Consider the following 18,454-nt stretch of genomic DNA (forward strand, 5'->3'; position numbering starts at 1 on the left):
AGCGAGTCTGAGCTGATGATGGTAGAGCGCGCGGCTAAGATACATACAGGATTCGAATCCCCACTCACATATATTCTTACAACAACATGATAACGACCTGACTTCAATGACAACAGCTATATCTCGCTCTCGCCAGTGAACGGATGTGCGTAGAAGTCCAGACGGCCGCTTGCGTACGCCTCACCCGCGAAGAGCCCCTTGATTGCCGCGTTCCGCGCCTTGCACGCCTCCACGCCCTGCAGGACGCGTCCTTCGCCCTGGCGGCGTGCGCCGAGGACGAGTTCTGTTGTGCGCGCGATGCGGAGCTGCTCGTACTCGGAGAAGATGGTACCAAGGAGCTCGGTCGAGGGCGGCGCTGCGTCTGGATTGTACTTCGTGAGTAAGCGCACGAGGTGGTAGATGTCCTCGAAGGCTTGGTTCGCGCCTTGGCCGAGGTGCTGCGTGTGGAAAGCTCAGTCGAGGCAGAACGATGAGGGATGGGGAAACACACAGGGCTCGTAGGATGCGCGGCGTCGCCTAAGAGGGCAACGCGGCCACTGTGCCACGACTCGAGCGCTGGTCTGTCGTAGAGCCCATACTGCCAATAGGTGCGCATGATGAGCCGCCATCACCAGTGCGTCATCCGTACCGCTTACCTTAATGTTAGTGTGCGCGGATTTGACGAGCTCCCCCGCACCGAAAGGCCACTGCGACCAAGGGCCTTCCTTGAAGCGATTCTGCTTCTCTTCGACTATCGAGCGCCAGGACTCCTTCGCCTCTTCCTCACGGCGAGTGATGCTGCAATGCATAACATGAAACTAAATAGACCGGAGACAACTGAGGGGTACTCACGCCCAAGACGTTTCTCTGTCATTGACGGGATATGCTACCATGTGTGCGCCGTCTGCGTAGACATTGAGCATGGTCGGATGCGCTTTGAGAACATCGGGGGTAGGTGATACCCCGCCCGTCTGTGTGTTTAGGGGTACGTGAGCCGTCGTCAAGATGAAGTGCTACGATGTTTGTTCCCCACCTGAGTCAGACCGGTAAATTTAGCAGACTCGCTTCCGAAGAGACAGACACGCGTGTTGCTGTGTAGCCCGTCGCATCCGATGACGAAGCTCGCGGTATCCTTGGCACCATTCGCGAACGTCACTTCGACGCTGTCAACCTCCTGCTTGAGCGCCACGAGCTGATGGCCGAATATAATCTCCACGCCGTGGCTCTGCGCGACCTCAATGATGGTTTGGTTGAATACAGAACGGCGGACACCGATAATCGGGAAGCCTGCATATTGGGATAGCTGGGACACGTCGACGTCCACTAGTACATCAGTCTCGTCTTGGAGGAAGGAGACATGTTGCATCTTCTCGACAGTTTGGCCGATGAGCTTCTCCATAAACCCCGGAATGAGCGCCAGTACGCGCAGGCCATTAGGCTGCATGCTGGTATGCAGTGATCAGTGGCTACCCACAGAAATTATGGAAGAGTTGCGAATAGTGCTCACCAGAGACTCAATCCGACGTGGGCTAGCCCTTCGACGCGTTCGTATACGATAGGGTTGTATCCCTTGAGTTTGAGAAATGTGGCCAGGATAGGGCCAGCGATTCCCGCACCTGCGATGATAACCTTTGTTTCTGTGGTCATGGTGAAGGAAGGGGAGATGTGTACGCGGTAACCCTGGGCTGTGAAGTAGAGTACCATCGTCGGCAGCCTTGTATAGTACCGTGTCAGGCAACTCCTACAGATCGCCGCATGACATGAGCACTGGTACCGGTTAAAACGCCCTATGGAACTGTACCACAGCATCTTCGCAGTCTGCCGCACAGTACCTACATACCGTTCGGCCTGATCGGGTTAAGGCCGGCCTGATGGACAGTAGTCTCCGCTGCTGACCAAAAAAGATACTCTTGGGTGAACAGATGTTATGATTTGTCTGTGGCGATGTCAGAACGTCAGCCTTAGCATCGGGGGCGAGATCTAGAATGATCCCATTTAGTCCCAGGAACGCACTAGTACGCCACGCGCTGACTGGGACTGTGTCCTTGAGAGCAGCCGCGCGACGCTCTGCTGTCGGGTAGTGTCGATCATTACAATGCTCGCGCAGTCTCGGAATCAGGACTGTCATGATCTGGAGGCTAAGTCAGTCACTCGCGCAGCCAAACACTTCACAGTCGTACAACTCACCACCGCAACGAGCTGCCACTTGAAGATGTTCGAGGTTCACCGGTACTTCAAAGTCTGTCTTGCCACAAATGTTCGGCAAGTAACCAAGTAGTATGCAGAGACCGTGTGCGTCGAGGATGCCGGACTCGGGCCATATCAAACAAGATAGTTGCAAAAGGAGGTCCACATTTCGTAATGACATTCAGTCGGATCCATTACTGGAGTTCATGCACATGCTTGTAGTACTGCGCTCGCGAACGAGACAGAAGAATGTGAACGTACAGAGGTAGTATGTCAGGTTTGGTCAAATTATAGACAGATAGTGCAGTCCTCCTGTCTGACTAGTCCTGTATCAAAAACAAGAGTAAGTATCTCTTTTTGGTCAGTAACGGAGACTAGTCCTGTCAACGCTATGTATACGCAGCAGTCAGTGACAGAAATTGATCGTCGAGGAGGAGGAGGCCGCGGGCGTTCAATTGTCAGCGCTGGACGCTGGAAGTTCATTTATGACAACGCACCTGCTGGTGAACGAATGACGCCCCAAGCCCAGGGCCTCCTAGTAACCATACCGCTGCAAAGGTTGGTCAACGTCGAGGATATACTTATACTAGTAAAACGGTACTTGCTCACACTGTACCGTGCACAGCCGCTCCGGGGTTCGCCCGATCATCCGGCCCGGCTACAGTGCCCGGGCTACTTTGTAGAGCTTCAGCGCTTCAGCTTCGTCCGCGTACACCACCTTCTGCGACTCGTTGCGTCCTGCACGCCTCCTCGCCTTGTTTGCGTGCCTTCATGAGCTTGAATCCAGATGTACGGGCGATGCGGAGCTGCTTCAAACTGTGCTGGAAGAAGACAGCACCGAACACGGTAGTAGATTTTCTCGAACACTTGGTTTGCGCCTTTGACGATCATAACGGCCAGTGGTCCTGCGCTACTTAAGTAGCGGATACGGAAACACCGCATACCGGACTCGTGGAATGCGCAGCGTCTCCTAGAAGGGCGACACGTCAAGTTGTGCCATGACCCGCGGAGTCTGGCCGGTCGTAGTGCCCGAACTACGACATTGCGGCGTCGCACCGCCAGAGGTGGGCTGGACGCATGTCCATGATTTGGTCCACCGTGCGGACACTGGCAAATTCCCCAGCGCCGAAAGGCTACTAGGACCAAGAGCTGCATCCCTGAACTGCTCCTGCTGCTCATCATCGATGGGCGACCGCCGACGTGGCTCTCTCTCCTCGCCTCGCCATGTTATCCTGCAACTCGTGTCGATAATTGGCTCGTATAGAACAAATCACGGTCTGCAGAGTACTCCCCTCCATGACGTCTACGTGCCGCTGATTGGGAACACGATTGGGTGCAAGGCTTCTGTCAAGGTGAGTCTTCCGTATACCGTTCGGCTAGACAAACGACTTGTCTCTCCGCGACATTCAATTGTCAACCACCCCACGTCATCCTTACCAGAGGCGGAGGAGACGCCCACTACGGCGCTGTCCGGTGTTATGCGCGATAGACTGGGTGTACGCATAGCATCAAAGCTCTTGAGGCTCGTTGGGCGAGCTGCATGTCATATCCCCGCTGATGCCCCATACATATGTTCGCGCAGGGAAGGGAGCGTTTAATAGCGACGACACTCAGAAGTTTCTATTGATTTTGGGCCTATCGTTGTGCCTTGCAATGCTGATGTGTTAAAACACATTGACCTGCGGCATCATGCTACGGCGCAGATGACGAACAAAGCAGTTGACAGTTCTAAGAAGGCGATCACAGCATCTACAACTCATTGACGCGGGTGCGTACAGCAAAAGGTACGAATGCAAAACTTCCTGTGAAGTTTGATCGCACTGTGGGGCTGTTCCAGCGGCCCCGCCTGTGACCGATTCAGAGCCTCAGACGTATTTTCCGAGCTCCATTGACCAGGATACATAGATCGTGCGAGACACGGACGAACCATGGTGTCTCCTCAGGATTGTCAATCTCAGTCTCATTCAACATTGCGGCGGCCAGACGGGTTCATCGTAGGTCATCCGACGCCACCGGAGTCACTTCATCGTAGCATATCGTGAACAGGGAGGTAGTACACTTGCCGCTCTGAGCATGTTGTGCTGACTTCGGGTAGTCCACCACGCCAGTAAACCGATCTGTCAATGTGCTCCCTGTATCAAACCCTCCACGAACTGCCTCAATTCGGCTCCGGTGCCCGGTTCTGCTCTGGTACGCCCGCTACCTGCACGCGGTCACACATCGGCGATGAAATGATTTGTGCTCGCAGAACCATATTCCAGTTTGACAAATAAGTTGTCCTTGGACTCGTACAGGGATTCAGGGGCCTCACCGTGACGTGGCTTGTAGACGTACGCCATTAGACCATCGGGAAATGGAAGTTAAGTAAATAACCAACCACTCGACTTGTTGCAAGGTCCAGGGCTCACGCCGGGGCGCTAGCAGGGACTGAACGGCATGGATCCATCAAGATTCAAGGAACCCCGATGCCAAGCATGAAACCTAGTTGAGAAACACCCTTGCAATAGGAACCCAGTCCCGACGGACGCCCAACCCGTCGCTGTATATAAGCAGGGGGTACAACCAGCATTCCTCAGCTCAGCTCGTTTGCTTCTAGCTCACCGACAGCAGTGGTACTGGTTGGTGAGTCTTCGACGCCGTCTGCGATCGATGCGCCATCATGCTAACGAGGTGGACTGTAGCCCTGCTTGATTAACGACCGACCTTCCACCTCATTCTTCGACGACACCGTTCATAACCTACGAATAACCCACGATGCGCGTTGGAACAGCTCTGTCGCTCGTTCTGGCAACGTTCGCGGCTATCCCCGCGTCGGTGCTTGCCTTGCCCGTCGACTCCCGAAGGTGAGCGCACAATTCCGCCTCGAGTTGTCTTGACGAGGCTGACGTGTCATCGCAGTGTGGACCTCCAGGAGCGTGAGTTCGAGTACGACACGGAGATCATGGCGCGTACCCTGGTCAACATGCTCAAGGCTCGGGAAGTCACCCCGGTGTGGCACGAGGTGCGTACACCTATGCCCTCGGACCCACCGAGGTTCAACAAACACAACCTGATGAACGGTCCCAAGCCGGGTCACCTGGAGAAGATCCCTCGACCGATCCAGAAGTACCACCGGAAAGGCCCCCACACGCTGCCTCAGAAGTCCGAGGGGTCGAGGCTCCTGCAGACGCCGCCCCGCTCGCTTGAGGAGCTCGAAGAGCTGGAGGCCCGCGATGCCCTGCGCTGGTGGGAAGCGCGAGACGTGCCGGCGCACACCGAGCAGGGCCGCATCAACGACCCCAAGCCCGTCCACTCCCAGCAGCCTGAGAACCCTCACTCTCACCCGATCCCGCACAGACCCCAGCCTGAACGCAAGTCGAAGGGCTCGAGGGTCTGGCAGACGCGCCCGCGGGCCCTCGACCTCGAGGAGCGCGCGTACCTCGATGACATGGAGCTCGAGACCCGCGAGCCCTCGCCTAGTGACCCTCCGCCGTACCAGGCGCATGATCCACTTCCTGGATACTCGCAGCGTGATCCTAACCCCCCTCCGAAGTACAGCAAGAAAGACCCCAAGAAGTCGTGGTGGAAGTTCTGGAAGAAGCCACGATCCCTGTATGTCGTAACTATGGAGGATATGGAGTAGATGTTGCGGTTTGCACATTTGTAGTCGTCGTCTACAAGTTCATGAACAAGATGGTGACCATTGTTACTTGGGAAAGCTGAGGGAAACCAAAGTCTCGAGACTGAACTTCCAACCTGCATGGCATGAAGCGACTTCTCAACAGAGCACATTCATAAGACATGCAATACGGCCGGCTACAAGCCCTGAAATACGCCTAACATAGTACAAGCGGCCACTGTGAAGTTGATACCCTCCGTCATATCTCGCTCTTGCCGGTAACGAACGGATGCTCGAAGAACTGAAGCCAGTTCTGCGTGAAGTTCTCGTCAGCCCACATCGCCTTCAGCGACTCGTTCCGTGCCCTGCACGCCTCCTCTCCCTGAAGGACACGCAAGTCTCCTTGCTTGCGCGCGCCCTTCACAAGCTCCGACGTACGAGCGAACCGGAGCTGCTCGTACTCGGAGAAGACGGCGTTGAGTAGCTCCGGGGATGGTGGCGCCGCAGAAGGGTTGTGCTTCCCGAGGAGGCGGACCAGGTGGTAGATGTCTTCGAACGCCTGGTTCGCGCCCTGGCCGAGGTGCTGGCGTTGACAGCCATGTCAGCCGGGGTTTCTCCGTAGAGGCATGATAGGACATACCGGACTCGTGGGATGCGCCGCATCTCCCAGAAGAACGACGCGGCCCTTGTGCCACGACTGGAGTTCTGGCCGGTCGTAGAGCCCATACTGCGATATTATGAGGACGTCAGTTTGGAGCCGCAAAGGTTCAGGGAAGTGCTGGGCTTGGCGAGACGAACCTTCACAATCCGGTCTGCAGTGCGGACGAGTTCGCCGGCGCCGAAGGGCCACTGGGACCATGGACCCTCCTTGAACTGCTTCTGTTGTTCCTCGTCGACCGAGCGCCATGACTCCCTCGCCTCGGCTTCCCGTCGTGAGATCCTATAGCTCTGGTCTTCAGTTTCTCTTGCGTGATGAAGATGATACTGCATTGTACTCACGCCCAAGACGTCTGGTTGTCGTTGATTGGGAACGCGATTAAATGCGCACCGTCGGAGTACACGTTCAGCATGGTACGATGCGCCTTGTGACTCTCGGGCGTCGGAGAGGTTCCGCCAGTCTGGTAACAAATGCGCATGAAAGCTGCTCTCTTGCAGAATCATCGATTCACCTACCTGGGTGAGTCCCGTGTAGTCAACAGACTCTCGGCCGAAGAGACATGTGCGCGTGTTGCTATGCAGCCCATCGCAGCCGACCACGAAGCTTGCGTTGTCAACGACGCCATTCGCAAAGGTGACCTCGACGCTGTCATTCTCTTGCTTGAGCGACACGAGCTGATGGCCGAAGATGATCTTGATGCCGTGACTCTCTGCAACTTCCACGATGGTGCGGTTGAAGAGCGGCCGTCGAACGCCCATCATGGAGTATCCCGTTGCCTCCGGGAGACGAGACGGGTAGTCGACGTCGACTAGAACGGCAGCTTCATCGCCAAGGACGGAGCAGTGCTTGAATCTCTCCAAAGGCTGGCCAACTAGCTTCTCCATGAAGCCGGGGATCAGTCCCAGCACGCGCAAACCATTCGGTTGCATGCTGCCAGCGAGTAGGCGTTTCGACATCGTCAGTCAAAAACAAATACATGACGAACGATCACGTACCATAGAGAGAGACCGACGTCGGTCAGAGCGTCCACCCTCTCGTACACGATAGGGTCGTACCCTTTTGACTTGAGTAGAATGGCAAGCACAGGGCCTGCGATGCCTGCACCGGCGATGATGACCTTGGTTTTGTTCTCCATGCCAAAGCAGTTCCTCGTCACGATAACGATGAATGAGTACTTACAACGAGCAGCAGTAACTTGAACCAGTTGGGATCATGGCGCGTTATATACAGGGATCAGGATTGCACACGCTTCCCGCTCCAAAACATCTTCGGTTGCGATATGCTTGCCTAGTCAGACGGGATACAATGCAGATCCGCGTTCGTTCGGAGCGCGAGGCATGAGGCTGCTCAAACGTTCTCCGTCCTCAGCGCTTCCTCTCGTCCGAGCGGGCGCTGGCCGATCCCGGTCGCCAAATATAGATAAGATGGCCCTATTCGCGTCACGTGCGAACCCGACAAGTAGGTCTATGTCCTAGTGACTAGTCGGACGCAACCACAACCCCGACGTCCGATCCCTATGCGGACACGTCCAGGCAGGATCCGTAGGTCTCACTACAGTGTAGACTACAGTCCGATCGGCATAAACCAGCCTCGCGTGCCTCGTGGTCGCCGCCGACTGTCAAGCCAAAGTGTCGCAGCCATCTTGCCTAGGCCTTTGTCAAGTCTATAAGCTTCAACGAGATTGCCTGCCACGTCGTAATCAAATGGACGTCACACGTCGTTGTTGAAAACCAGAGATAAGTGTGCCGGTATTCAAATAGTGAAGCTTACACTCGCTACTCAGTTCATGCAATGAACAGAAAACATCATGAACATCCGTCAACTAGTATGCCCATCTACAATACTACGCCGGAGAGGGATTAAGAGGAACTCCTGTCAGCTATCATGAAGTACATCCTACATAGGATCTAACCCTTACGATGCAATTGCTTCGAGTCTTGCTTTGACTCAGTATCGTCATCGTATGGCGGCGGAGGGGCTTGGGGAGGAGGAGGGCCCCCAGGCGGTCCTTGTCCACCTGGCGGGCGTCCTTGTCCACCTGGTGGAGGTCCTTGGCCGCCTGGTGGAGGTCCTTGACCACCACCTCCGTTGTTAGGCCCCGCTCCGTTCGGTCCGCCTCCCCCTGGCCCCGCACCCCCGACAGCGCCTCCTGCGGCAGCACCAGCAGCGGCACCTGCCGCGTATCCCAGAGCAGGGAGCGCACCTCCCATGGCGACGCTCTGGCAAACGGCGAAAAGCGATCCTGCTGCGACGTTACCGATGGATGCCTGGATTGCCGCTGCAAGAGTCCCTGACAGCCCCTGACAGCAGAGCCATGTGAGTACGTTGAGATTAGCAGCGGTGTATGGAACCTGACCTATGACAGGACCAGCCGCACTGAATCCAACAACTCCCAACGCTAACGGAGCGACGACCGGTGCAAGTAGTGCACCGGCCGCTGCACCGGCTACGGTCAGGCCTATCGAAATTTCGCTTTTCCCAGCCCATCGTCATTATGGCCCACCGTCAAGTCAACCTTCAACACTCACCGGCATCTCGGACATCTCGCCACGCCCGTAGCTATACACCCTGGCAGGTGGTATTCATGCGCGCATGTCGGGAAGCTTCGCACAGCAGCCTGGGCCGCCGGCAACGGCTGGTTGCATTTTGTACAAAGACGTGCGGGGGCACCCATCGTACAGGAACCTCAGGTAGAGTCCGAGTCCGCGGTGCTGGCATCATGTCGTGAAGTATATGTACTCCACGAAGCTACGCCAGTACTCGGAACCCGATAAGCCACCCTCGCCGCCATCCAAGCTTCGAATCCTCATTGCGTCCTTCTTTGCCTCGAGTTGCTTTGCACGCGGGATTGTTCAGCGAGGTAAGGTTCAGGCCGATAGTCTTCATATTCATTTCCGCCGACTCACTCTCTGCATGCGTTTCAGCACATTGCCTTGCGGCGAACACCGAAGCACCTTCAAGTTCATAACTTCAATTTCTTGCCGTCACATGTCACTCAAGTGATGATCTAGACTCACCGGACGACTAACACACTGGATTCAATTGTACAGTCTCGTTGAAGGAGCCTTGGTAGTATCCGAGCTGCCATTTACGCCTATGCTGCATCATCATGTGTACGGTCACAGGGCCGGGCTGGAAGCGTACGTGGAAAACTCACTGCCAGCCTCGTAGCTCCATTTCATACACGTCTCGACTCGGAAGCTTCGTGATAGTACTTGCGGTCTGCAATACCGTTCTGATAGTACTACAGTCTACTGCGGACCAGTTACCATGAACAGTACGTAAGCTCATTGCTCTGACGGTAGGAAAGCCAAGGCATAGCACCCACCGTTTAGGTTCACGATCCCTATCGCGTCCCTCGAGCAAGGGCTCAGGCTGGAATAAACACGCCCGTGTGGAAGGCCTTCCACGCCCAGCATCTGGAACCTCACCGTCCTTCCAGGGTCGCCGAACCTATACTCTCCCATCATCATCGCATGCAGGGCGGACGATAAGGAGATGCTGACAGTCAGACATCCCAGCCTGTTCGTCGCCTGACTCGGCTAGAGTCGGGACACGACACCGCAGACGCACTAGGCCGCGGTCATCATACCAGCCAGCCAGTTCATGAGCTCGCAAGGACTTGAAGCACCCGTCTCTCACTGCCGAAATCCCGGATGACCCCCTAATCTCATAACGAGAAGAGAGCAAAGCCATTCGATGTTCCGGCAACAAAGCATCCAATATTCAGTCCCCACGCATCCTCCACGCTTCTACTGCAGCTCGCCTCAGATGATTCCCAGCCACGTCCCCAGCGCCCCCGCAGTCCCTGCAATGGCACCCGCACCCGCATACCCTACCGCAGGCAGAGCGCCGCCCATCGCGATAGCCTGGGCACCGGCAAACCAGCCTCCAGCGATCACGTTGCCAATGCCGGCCTGGAGACCAGCCGCGATACCGCCTACAAGGATGTGATGCAGTCAATACGCACGGATCCCAGCGTGAGCGTGAGTGAGGGGCCACTGACCAGCGACTGGCCCTGCTGCGCTAAAACCGAGAAACCCCAGAGCGGGGCCGGCCAGGAAGGGAGCGGCGACCATGCCTGCTCCTGCGCAGACGGCGACCTTGCCGGCTTCAAATAGCCAGGACATCTTTGAGTCGTAGGGATAGGAGGGTGTGAATTCGTCTGAGTGCGTCGTTGCTGCGTCGAGCCTGACGGTACGAGCAGAGCCTGATGTGAATGGCTTTGAGGAACACTCAATTTTTAGTATAAGGGGTGTCGGATCAAATAGGGCAGTGTACACGACGCCCTGTCGACTTCGTGGGACTCTGGGAGGCTCCTCGCGTTTGAACCGGCAGGCGGCGCTTGCGTCGAACCTTATACCATCAAACTCAACCTTATGAACGCTCCTACGCGAGGTCTACGTACCTCGACGTTAACGAGCCTCCCTGCGAAGCTTCATGGCTACCAAAACATAAATCCGCACCCACAAGCAGAGCTTGCTTCGCATGAGGACCGTTGCCAGTGATGTCTAGTCCGAATACGGTCCGATTCAGCCTTCTCGACGCGGGGGCACCGCTCGCGGAGGAGGCGGTTTCGCAAAGCGACCTCTATGCAACTGTTCTGAATTGTTTCAGCACTAAATCTTCCATGCCGATAGCTGAGGTGTGGACTTACACGCATATCGTGCATTTGGTACCGTCTGAAACGGCCGTAACACGGTCGCGCTCTGTGTGGTGGGGTCACAGAGAGATACTGTGACTGTTACGACACTCTGATTTAGCCAAAATTGGATCGCTCTGCGCAGGAATCCCAGTACCGATACCAGACAGGCCAGTTGTCAAATTGCTTCTGCTCGACGCCACCGGAGCGAACCACAGCACCTGCCAAATGCAGGCCACGCGGCGTCATGGTGGCGTCGCTGTCACGCGCTGCACATGACGTTGGTGACGCGTCCTCTCGCCCGACGCGCCCGTCGCGCCGTGGAGTGCGTCCGACAGGCGTGAGCGGGACGCGTACTGAAGGTATATATATATACGAGGCGAGGATTTCGTGACGGACACTCTCCCCTTCTCGACGCGAGCATACCTCCCCACGCAACGTGCCCGAGCATGTTGTCCACATCTCGTCTCGCAACCGGCCGCACGAAGCTCGTTCCGCATGCGATTGCACGCTTCGACCTCGCAGCGCGACGCGTAGCGGGTCGACGTATCGCGCAGCGATTCCAGTCGACGCCGAGTGTCAGTCAGTCAGTGAGTTCACAATCCTCAGCCGGCACACACATCGCAGCGGGAGTCGCCGGCGGAGCAGTCGTTGTCCTGGGAGGCGAGTCCCACTATGTACACTCAACATCCCCTGATGTGACTGACAACGCATATAGGCTACGCATGGTACCATTTCTCCGGGGCAAAGACCGCGGTGAACGCAGCGAAGCAGGCGCACGGCTACTACGAAGACACCAAACGCAGCATCGCCGAAAACGCTCCCAAGAACCCGAACGAGGTGATCGAGTTCCTTCGGAAGACGGCCAAGACCTACGTGGGCGTGATCCCCGGCGCGTCATCATACGTCGACTCCACGTTCGATGCGCTGGGCGAGCTGCACGCGACGCACGGCGAGGAGGTCGAGAAGATCCTGCAGCAGGGGTACGACGAGATCAGGCAGATATTGCAGGATGGGAAGAGTGGCGCGGACATGCAGACGGGGTTGAAGGTCATGGAGGTGCTACAGCGTAGCTCGAGCCAGCTTGAGGAGGTCGGCAAGAGAGCTGGCCAGGACGCGTTCCAAAAGCTCGGCGAGCGCTATCCCGAGCTGAAGGAGAAACTCGGAGGGAAGTACGACGAGCTGAGGAAGGCGGCAGAGAAAAACGGGCCGGAGGCGAAGAGGATCTATGAAGAGACGACAAAACAGGTACGTACAGGCTTCCTGACGCGCGTTCCTCGCAGCAAACCGCGCATATACCCAGATTGGGAAGATATTCTCCTCGGGCTTCAGTCCTGACAAGCTGAACGAAGCACAAGAGCTCGTCCGATCCAAGGCATCGGAGATAAGCGAAGCCGCGGGCGGGACATCGCAGGAGGCATGGGACAAAGTGTTGAAGGAGGCGACTCCGTACCTCGACAAGTTGCCTGACATCCGCAAGCTAGTCGAGGATAACGCATCCGCGTTTATGGCAGCAGGCCTGTCGCAGGGCGGCGCCGCACAGGAGGTGCTTGCTCGCGTGAAGGAGGCGGCAGAGGGTGGTGCAGCGAAGAATAAGGAGAAGCTGAAGGAGCTGAAGGACTTCGTGCAGGCCAAGGCAGACGAGGCGCGGCAACGCGGAGAGAAGGGCTCCCAGGGCGGATTGCAGAGTCTGCAGGAGTGGATACGGGGCATGCCGGGCGGGGAGGAGGCGCTGAAGAAGGTGCCGGACGTGAATGTCGAGGCTCTGATGCAGGTCGCGCAGAGTAGAGGCGACGATGCGAAGAAGCTAATGGGCGAGACGTACGAAGACATCTTGAAGGTCCTCCAAGAGAAGGCGAAGAAGGCGGAGAAGATCGCAGCGGAAGGGAAGGAGGAGGCGAAGCAAAAGTCATCGTGAGCTGTTGGCTCAGATGCTAAAGGCCGTGTGTCGTGTGCTACACATGGGGACGGATGATCACCGGTATGTGGACGTTAGAGCAAAGCAACATACGGACATACGGAGGACTGGGCATGAACACGGCTTGTATTGCGTGGGAGGGATTTGCGTCAGCCACAGGGTCTTGAGGCTCGTGCGTTTGACCACAATGTCTTGTATCAATGAAAGGGGTGAAACATGTTGCCGACCCCGGTCTCCGCGGGTAGTACTGCGCCGGTAAGCGTCGTATATCATCTATCTCGGACATAAGAACGACATAAGAACGACATAGACATGCGGAATCACAGGAGATGTCACTGTGATGTCGAGGACGCACATAGACATGCGATCCTGGATGGGACAATCAGTCACATACAGCCGTGATGAGTCGGAAATGCTGACCGGGGAACAGTGTCTAGGCACCGCAGCAGGTAGAACAAGCATATGGATCAGTCGTGTGCACCGACTCACGTCCGACAACACCCACCGCACTAGCAAGACAGACACATCAGCATTCATCACACGACGAGAACCTCAACCAGATGTCGAAGAGCCGCGCGTCCCACTGGCAGCGCGATATAGTCCACCGGTGCAGTGGACGCACCGCCACCACACCAACAAGCGAGCTGTGTGCCTAGTCCACCCGGGCCCACGTAAGTGCACCGTCGTAGTGGTCCGCGACCAGGAGCATCATCTCGGGCGCGCGCCCCGTGGCCCGTCCGCCGCGTAGCCTGACGGGATCTGCGATGCTCGGCGCGTTCGCTTCGCAGCTCGCGCACAGTGCGCTGATCAGATCATGTCACCGCCGTCCTCGGGATCGGAAAGGTAATCTGCACCGGAATGCGGTGTTGTGGGGGCGGGAGTGTGGTCCTCGGGATCTGTGTCGAGTCGGTGCCTCGCCAGGCGGTGGACGCGCAGGGGCGGAGGTAGGTAGGTGGCCGGCCTAGCGTGAGGAGGTCGGAGGAGAGGTAGGGCCGACTCGGGCTGGCGGTGGAAGAGGATTGCTTACCGTGGTAAGCGGAGACCATGCTGAGCCTGAGAGCGTGCACGGGTCGTGGCCGCGAAGCAGAGTCCGTAAAAGTGTTCGGACCTCACTTGTGATACGCCTTTGCGTCCGACGGTGACTCGGAGCACATCATGGTCGCCCGTCTCGTCGTATCGCTACCCTCGGGCCAGGGTCTCCAACCACAAGCGATTGGGTGAGGCTTTAGTTAGGCTTGCTTGGCTAGAAGTTACAAGGCATCAGCATCATACAATCAGTCAAGGAGAAACTTGAAAGCACACAAGATGGGATGCTCTGTCCTGGTCCAATGTCGCTCTGAATTCGAATATTGAATGAAATCGCGGTGAACATTTGAACGCGCGTTCCTTCTGAGATCCCCGATCTCGCTATCACGTGATGCTTTGTTGGTCCGCGCGACGACTCGGGACAGAGTCCATGTAGTTCACGATACAGATGTATCTTCGACAAATCTTCGACTCTGAGATCTGAGCAATGCCACTTCGAGGACGTGGTAACGTCGGCTCAATAATATCCCTCCAATCAGCATGTGTGTTCCCCGTGATGTAATTCACTATAGTGACTTTCTAGGCTGCAGCATGATGAATTCGTGATTCATTCACAGAACGGCCACATGTATCACAGCGCCCTGTTAGATACCGTGAAGATCCACTGCCAGTGGGTGCGCACGCGAGTCGGGCGAAACTCCGGACGCGGAAAATCAGCACTGCTGTCATCGGTGTGTCGCGTTCTGTGCAATCAATCTTCTGTTGCACTATACTAATTCTTCCTGTTGAAGTGAACTCTTGATGTTCTGGAATACTAGGATCGAAGCAGGTCGGCGGTTTCTACTTGTGTCTAGTATGTAGTCTGTGGGGAGATCACGACTCGGACACACACTCCTCGCCGTCGACATGACCGCACAAACTACTCACCGTTTCGGCTTCTGTTGACGCGCGTACCACATGATTAAACTTCGAAGCACCTTGGCTACCTACACATCTGCTTGAGGAGCTGGCCTGCGGCCACGACGGGACCAATCCGCTTTGCTACTTGTTCAGGTATTCAGTGCCTCGGAGATGCCTGCTATGAGCCGACAAATGTTGGTATGTCCATCCGATCTGTCTTGACGTAGCCAGTGCCGTTGGTAACAGGAACCGCCCATCTACTATTCAGCCGCTTGTAACGGCCAAGTATGTCTGCACATGTCCATGAGCGTCAAGTCCACAGAGCGATAGTCGACGGTCAGCATCTGTCTCATAGTTTCATAGAAGACTTATGTTCTGCGAAATGACCATGATCGCTCATGCTCCCCATTCAATGGTTGTATAATGAGCATACTAAGAGGAGTGTATTACGTCGGTGTGTTGTTGTTGTCTCCACTAGTATAAATTATACACGCAGTATCTATTCACACGACAGACTGGTAGGAGAGAAGCAGTCGGCTACAAATACACTTCTACGTTGTGCGAGGGGGGGTTGGTACAGGAAAACTTCTATGACTTAGTGCACAAGTGACGACGATGCAGTTGAACTGTATAGCAATCTGCAAATATGACATGCACACTTAGTCCCTATCAGTTCACTCTTTGTACGACGCACCTAATGCGGCACACCGAGTTCAATCAGTACTTGCTTAGCAGCGATCTCCATCGCCGCTCCTTTGGTGTTAGCAACGCCTCGTCCATATTCAACCCCTTTTACTGCGAATCACGTTCAGCGCTGCGTTAAAGACCGTGTCAAATGCTCCTTACTACAGGCTATAGCAGTCCAAACGGCTTTGTTGGAGGGGCCCACGGACTCGGGTTGCCAAGTCAGCTGGTTCTGTATCCCGTTTCCCTGTAGGTAATTGTTCAATTTCTGGCGGTAGCCTGAGTCTAGAAACGCAGATTCAATAACCCTGCATCCGTAATATAAAAAAAAGCGGAGATGCTCACCAGCCATATTGATATAGACGTACTATTCGGTTTTCTTGAGGAGAAGATGCAATGTCTGAGGAGACCATTCGACCCTGGCTCTTAAAAGACGTAGAACAGCCGCTCCTCTGCCTCATCGCCGAGCTTCTCGCATCTGTGGCCTTGGTACAGCGCCCCGGATGACATACTCACTCCATCGCTCTGGATTTCCCGGAGACACACAATAAAATTCGAACGCCCTCCCGATCTTAAGAATGGAGACCGGCGATGTTGGACGGAAAGGTCACCAGGAATGAATGCTTAATCAGATGAGGCCATCAGCTCATGACGGCGTCACTACACTGCCCACGATGGTCTGGCGCACCTTGCGGAGATTTTACGGAAAGCGCAACTTTTGCTGCGCCGCTGAGGGCATAGCGAAGCGTTCCAGCCGAGCGATGACGGCACCTCTCCGCCGCCTCCACAGGACCCCCGTCTACGGGCAGTTGAGGGCTGGTGGCGGGTCAGCGCAATTCGCCAGCCTGAGACTCAAGGGGAAATCAGCACATGTTAAGTTGCCGCGACTGTGCGGCCATCATACCACAGGCAACTGCGGCAGAGTGCCAAAATTTCACTCGCCTGTTACCGTGCATAATTTCTTGTGGACTCGCCTCAGACAGATAGCTGCCCCTGGCGCCCAACACCGGAACTAGGTCTGCGTATTGCGAAAGCAGATGGAGATGGAGATGACTCCACGGCCGTAAGCAACGAACGGACACCGAAGTCAGGTCTCTAAGCTCGGACCCGCGCAACGCTTCCCTCTTCCTGCGCCGACCTCGGTGTGTCTCCGTGTCTTCTTACGGCGCCGCATGGTTTAAGTCACAACGGTTAAATCAGGCGGTTCGCACGGTTGGGGCGCACACGCATGTACACAACCGCGACATCGGCGGCTATGTTTCATATGACGCAGCGATCGTGTTCCGTGAGCCTGCGCAAAGTCGATGATCACCACTGCATCTGGGGAGGGCGCACAGAATTAGCGGCGGAGTCCGAGCTTGATGTAGACATGAATGGCAACACCGGATCAAACAAAAAGTACAAGAGTCATGGTGCACTGGCACATCGGGCGTATCTCCCTCTTCGGTGCGACGGGCTCCAGACCTAGCGTCGCCTCGAGGCCTCTGTTGGGCGCATGCCGTTGCGTCGAAAGGTTGGAGCTTTGAGTTCAGCATGCCAAGACAACCGCAGCGGCTCAACGAAACTATTCTTTTAGCAATAATCCTCACTTCCGCAGGGAGACGAAAACAGTGTAGCGAGACACCGTCACATTTGCGGCCCTATCAACTGAGAGCGGATGTCAATGCAATTGGCAACAAGCGGTACGCATGCCCAGGTCCTGGACCATGCGGCGCGAGATCATTGCGTGAGGCGTTCGCATGAGAGGCTTCCGCGGCGAAGGACAACCCATCAGTTGTGCGGGTTGGGCACTCAGGCGCTACGCTCGTGGAGAAGAAAACCACACAACACCGAACAAAAGGCGCAGTAAACAAGGCACTTACAACGCGATCTTCAAAGCCCGTGGCACCGTAAATTATGGTCCGTCATTCGCGAAAAGTGTTTCCTTTGGAGGTCGCAATAAGCGCGTCTGTAACAAACGGGGTTTAGTGTAGGAAGTTGCGACGAAAATGAGCATAGACGCAGTGGCAAGAGAATGGATAATGACTCATTCTCTCATGAGCCATTTCCCATGCATTAGGTCTCTGCCCCTCTGCGTTCATTCGCGACGAGATGGCCCTCGGGCGCCCGATGGGTATCGTTTGACATTTGCGAGTGCTAGGACCGCATTAGCTCCTCCTCCAAACGGTGAGCTAGATGATAGATCTTGCTAGCGCAGATAGACATATGAGAAGGAAACATCGGCTGGCCCAACAAGGTCTGTGAGTCGGATTGAGTCCTCACGGATCTTCGAGGCTGCCGGCGGACTTAGGCTACACCAGTATTTGACCTTGACGTGGCAGCTCACTTTCAAGAACACCATCAATTTGAGGAACGCCCGTAATTCTGGTTCAGGATCTTGAAAGCCCCCTTTCTCGGCGAGTCGGTGAGCACTGAGAAAGATGATGTTGACATATCAATGTCACTGGGGCCTGGGCACGGTGCTGTCACCTGTGGCATCCCGGATTGAAATTCCCTTGCGCTTGCAGCTGCGCACGTGACCATGCAGAGAACGGCTCGTTTACCCTTTGCTACCGTTCAATGTATACACTCAAGTACTGCATCGATCTTCATAGAATGAGTGTGCAATTCCTGCCAATATCCCGCACCATGTTACAACTTGACGGTTCTGCTAATTCATTCAGGATTGACACAGCAGAGTACTACATGGCTGCCGCCTGTGCCAGCTCGCCGGGTCGCGATGCTCTAGTGGTCAAGACATCGCGTTCTTGTGTCATCAGGAAACCCACCCCATACAAATGGACACAATTTTGCGAAATTTTGGGTAAATTTCCTTTACACCCCATTATCTTAACCCCCCTGTAAACGTTGCGCAAATTTCCA

The 18,454-nt window shown here is 55.6% G+C and overlaps 7 protein-coding genes across 7 annotated transcripts; 3 read left to right on the forward strand and 4 right to left on the reverse strand.

Annotated features, from left to right (window-relative positions):
- Window positions 1–116: 116 nt before the first annotated feature.
- On the reverse strand, window positions 117–1,626 carry C8Q71DRAFT_714553 (uncharacterized protein; the record flags this gene model as incomplete). Its single annotated transcript, XM_047920977.1, has 6 exons — window positions 117–437; window positions 491–577; window positions 636–777; window positions 832–950; window positions 1,013–1,424; window positions 1,487–1,626. 6 exons carry the CDS (start codon window positions 1,624–1,626, stop codon window positions 117–119), a joined length of 1,221 nt encoding a protein of 406 aa, XP_047775271.1.
- Window positions 1,627–3,052: 1,426 nt separating this feature from the next.
- On the forward strand, window positions 3,053–3,843 carry C8Q71DRAFT_268514 (uncharacterized protein). Its single transcript, XM_047917416.1, has one exon. It carries the CDS (start codon window positions 3,165–3,167, stop codon window positions 3,762–3,764), a length of 600 nt encoding a protein of 199 aa, XP_047775272.1. The 5' UTR covers window positions 3,053–3,164; the 3' UTR covers window positions 3,765–3,843.
- Window positions 3,844–4,731: 888 nt separating this feature from the next.
- C8Q71DRAFT_778145 (uncharacterized protein) lies at window positions 4,732–5,864 on the reverse strand. Its single transcript, XM_047924757.1, has 3 exons — window positions 5,065–5,864; window positions 4,848–5,009; window positions 4,732–4,788 (listed from the first exon to the last, which is right to left on the reverse strand). Exons 1-2 carry the CDS (start codon window positions 5,804–5,806, stop codon window positions 4,858–4,860), a joined length of 894 nt encoding a protein of 297 aa, XP_047775273.1. The 5' UTR covers window positions 5,807–5,864; the 3' UTR covers window positions 4,732–4,788; window positions 4,848–4,857.
- C8Q71DRAFT_778149 (uncharacterized protein) lies at window positions 5,865–7,796 on the reverse strand. Its single transcript, XM_047924758.1, has 6 exons — window positions 7,418–7,796; window positions 6,938–7,352; window positions 6,764–6,882; window positions 6,563–6,704; window positions 6,405–6,491; window positions 5,865–6,347 (listed from the first exon to the last, which is right to left on the reverse strand). The coding sequence occupies exons 1-6, from the start codon at window positions 7,555–7,557 to the stop codon at window positions 6,024–6,026; spliced, it is 1,227 nt and encodes a 408-aa protein (XP_047775274.1). The 5' UTR covers window positions 7,558–7,796; the 3' UTR covers window positions 5,865–6,023.
- Window positions 7,797–7,915: 119 nt separating this feature from the next.
- C8Q71DRAFT_778151 (uncharacterized protein) lies at window positions 7,916–9,075 on the reverse strand. Its single transcript, XM_047924759.1, has 2 exons — window positions 8,788–9,075; window positions 7,916–8,738 (listed from the first exon to the last, which is right to left on the reverse strand). The coding sequence occupies exons 1-2, from the start codon at window positions 8,913–8,915 to the stop codon at window positions 8,330–8,332; spliced, it is 537 nt and encodes a 178-aa protein (XP_047775275.1). The 5' UTR covers window positions 8,916–9,075; the 3' UTR covers window positions 7,916–8,329.
- C8Q71DRAFT_778162 (uncharacterized protein) lies at window positions 8,932–10,128 on the forward strand. Its single transcript, XM_047924760.1, has 4 exons — window positions 8,932–9,376; window positions 9,440–9,521; window positions 9,580–9,676; window positions 9,751–10,128. The coding sequence occupies exons 1-4, from the start codon at window positions 9,156–9,158 to the stop codon at window positions 9,804–9,806; spliced, it is 456 nt and encodes a 151-aa protein (XP_047775276.1). The 5' UTR covers window positions 8,932–9,155; the 3' UTR covers window positions 9,807–10,128.
- Window positions 10,129–11,382: 1,254 nt separating this feature from the next.
- Window positions 11,383–13,090, forward strand: C8Q71DRAFT_268795 (uncharacterized protein). The gene is made up of 3 exons (XM_047917417.1): window positions 11,383–11,727; window positions 11,783–12,312; window positions 12,368–13,090. The coding sequence occupies exons 1-3, from the start codon at window positions 11,514–11,516 to the stop codon at window positions 12,980–12,982; spliced, it is 1,359 nt and encodes a 452-aa protein (XP_047775277.1). The 5' UTR covers window positions 11,383–11,513; the 3' UTR covers window positions 12,983–13,090.
- The last annotated feature ends 5,364 nt before the right edge of the window (window positions 13,091–18,454 follow it).

Source organism: Rhodofomes roseus, assembly GCF_022264815.1.
Source record: "Rhodofomes roseus strain CIRM-BRFM 1785 chromosome Unknown C8Q71scaffold_22, whole genome shotgun sequence".
In the NCBI taxonomy this organism is placed as follows: Eukaryota; Fungi; Basidiomycota; class Agaricomycetes; order Polyporales; family Fomitopsidaceae; genus Rhodofomes; species Rhodofomes roseus.

Excerpts from the sequence above, each read along its gene's own strand:
- C8Q71DRAFT_268514 (XM_047917416.1), top strand. The coding sequence starts at position 3,165 with ATGACCCGCGGAGTCTGGCCGGTCGTAGTGCCCGAACTACGACATTGC.
- C8Q71DRAFT_778145 (XM_047924757.1), bottom strand. The coding sequence starts at position 5,806 with ATGTGCAAACCGCAACATCTACTCCATATCCTCCATAGTTACGACATA. Across the intron at positions 5,010-5,064 it reads CACGCTCCTGGAGGTCCACA|CTTCGGGAGTCGACGGGCAA; the intron begins CTGCGATGACAC and ends TTGTGCGCTCAC.
- C8Q71DRAFT_778149 (XM_047924758.1), bottom strand. The coding sequence starts at position 7,557 with ATGGAGAACAAAACCAAGGTCATCATCGCCGGTGCAGGCATCGCAGGC. Across the intron at positions 7,353-7,417 it reads GACGTCGGTCTCTCTCTATG|CATGCAACCGAATGGTTTGC; the intron begins GTACGTGATCGT and ends ACTCGCTGGCAG. Across the intron at positions 6,492-6,562 it reads CTGCAGACCGGATTGTGAAG|TATGGGCTCTACGACCGGCC; the intron begins GTTCGTCTCGCC and ends ATAATATCGCAG.
- C8Q71DRAFT_778151 (XM_047924759.1), bottom strand. The coding sequence starts at position 8,915 with ATGACGATGGGCTGGGAAAAGCGAAATTTCGATAGGCCTGACCGTAGC. Across the intron at positions 8,739-8,787 it reads TGGATTCAGTGCGGCTGGTC|ATGGCTCTGCTGTCAGGGGC; the intron begins CTGTCATAGGTC and ends CAACGTACTCAC.
- C8Q71DRAFT_778162 (XM_047924760.1), top strand. The coding sequence starts at position 9,156 with ATGTACTCCACGAAGCTACGCCAGTACTCGGAACCCGATAAGCCACCC. Across the intron at positions 9,377-9,439 it reads TGCGGCGAACACCGAAGCAC|CGGACGACTAACACACTGGA; the intron begins CTTCAAGTTCAT and ends ATCTAGACTCAC. Across the intron at positions 9,522-9,579 it reads AGCTGCCATTTACGCCTATG|TGCCAGCCTCGTAGCTCCAT; the intron begins CTGCATCATCAT and ends TGGAAAACTCAC.
- C8Q71DRAFT_268795 (XM_047917417.1), top strand. The coding sequence starts at position 11,514 with ATGTTGTCCACATCTCGTCTCGCAACCGGCCGCACGAAGCTCGTTCCG. Across the intron at positions 11,728-11,782 it reads AGCAGTCGTTGTCCTGGGAG|GCTACGCATGGTACCATTTC; the intron begins GCGAGTCCCACT and ends CAACGCATATAG. Across the intron at positions 12,313-12,367 it reads ATGAAGAGACGACAAAACAG|ATTGGGAAGATATTCTCCTC; the intron begins GTACGTACAGGC and ends GCATATACCCAG.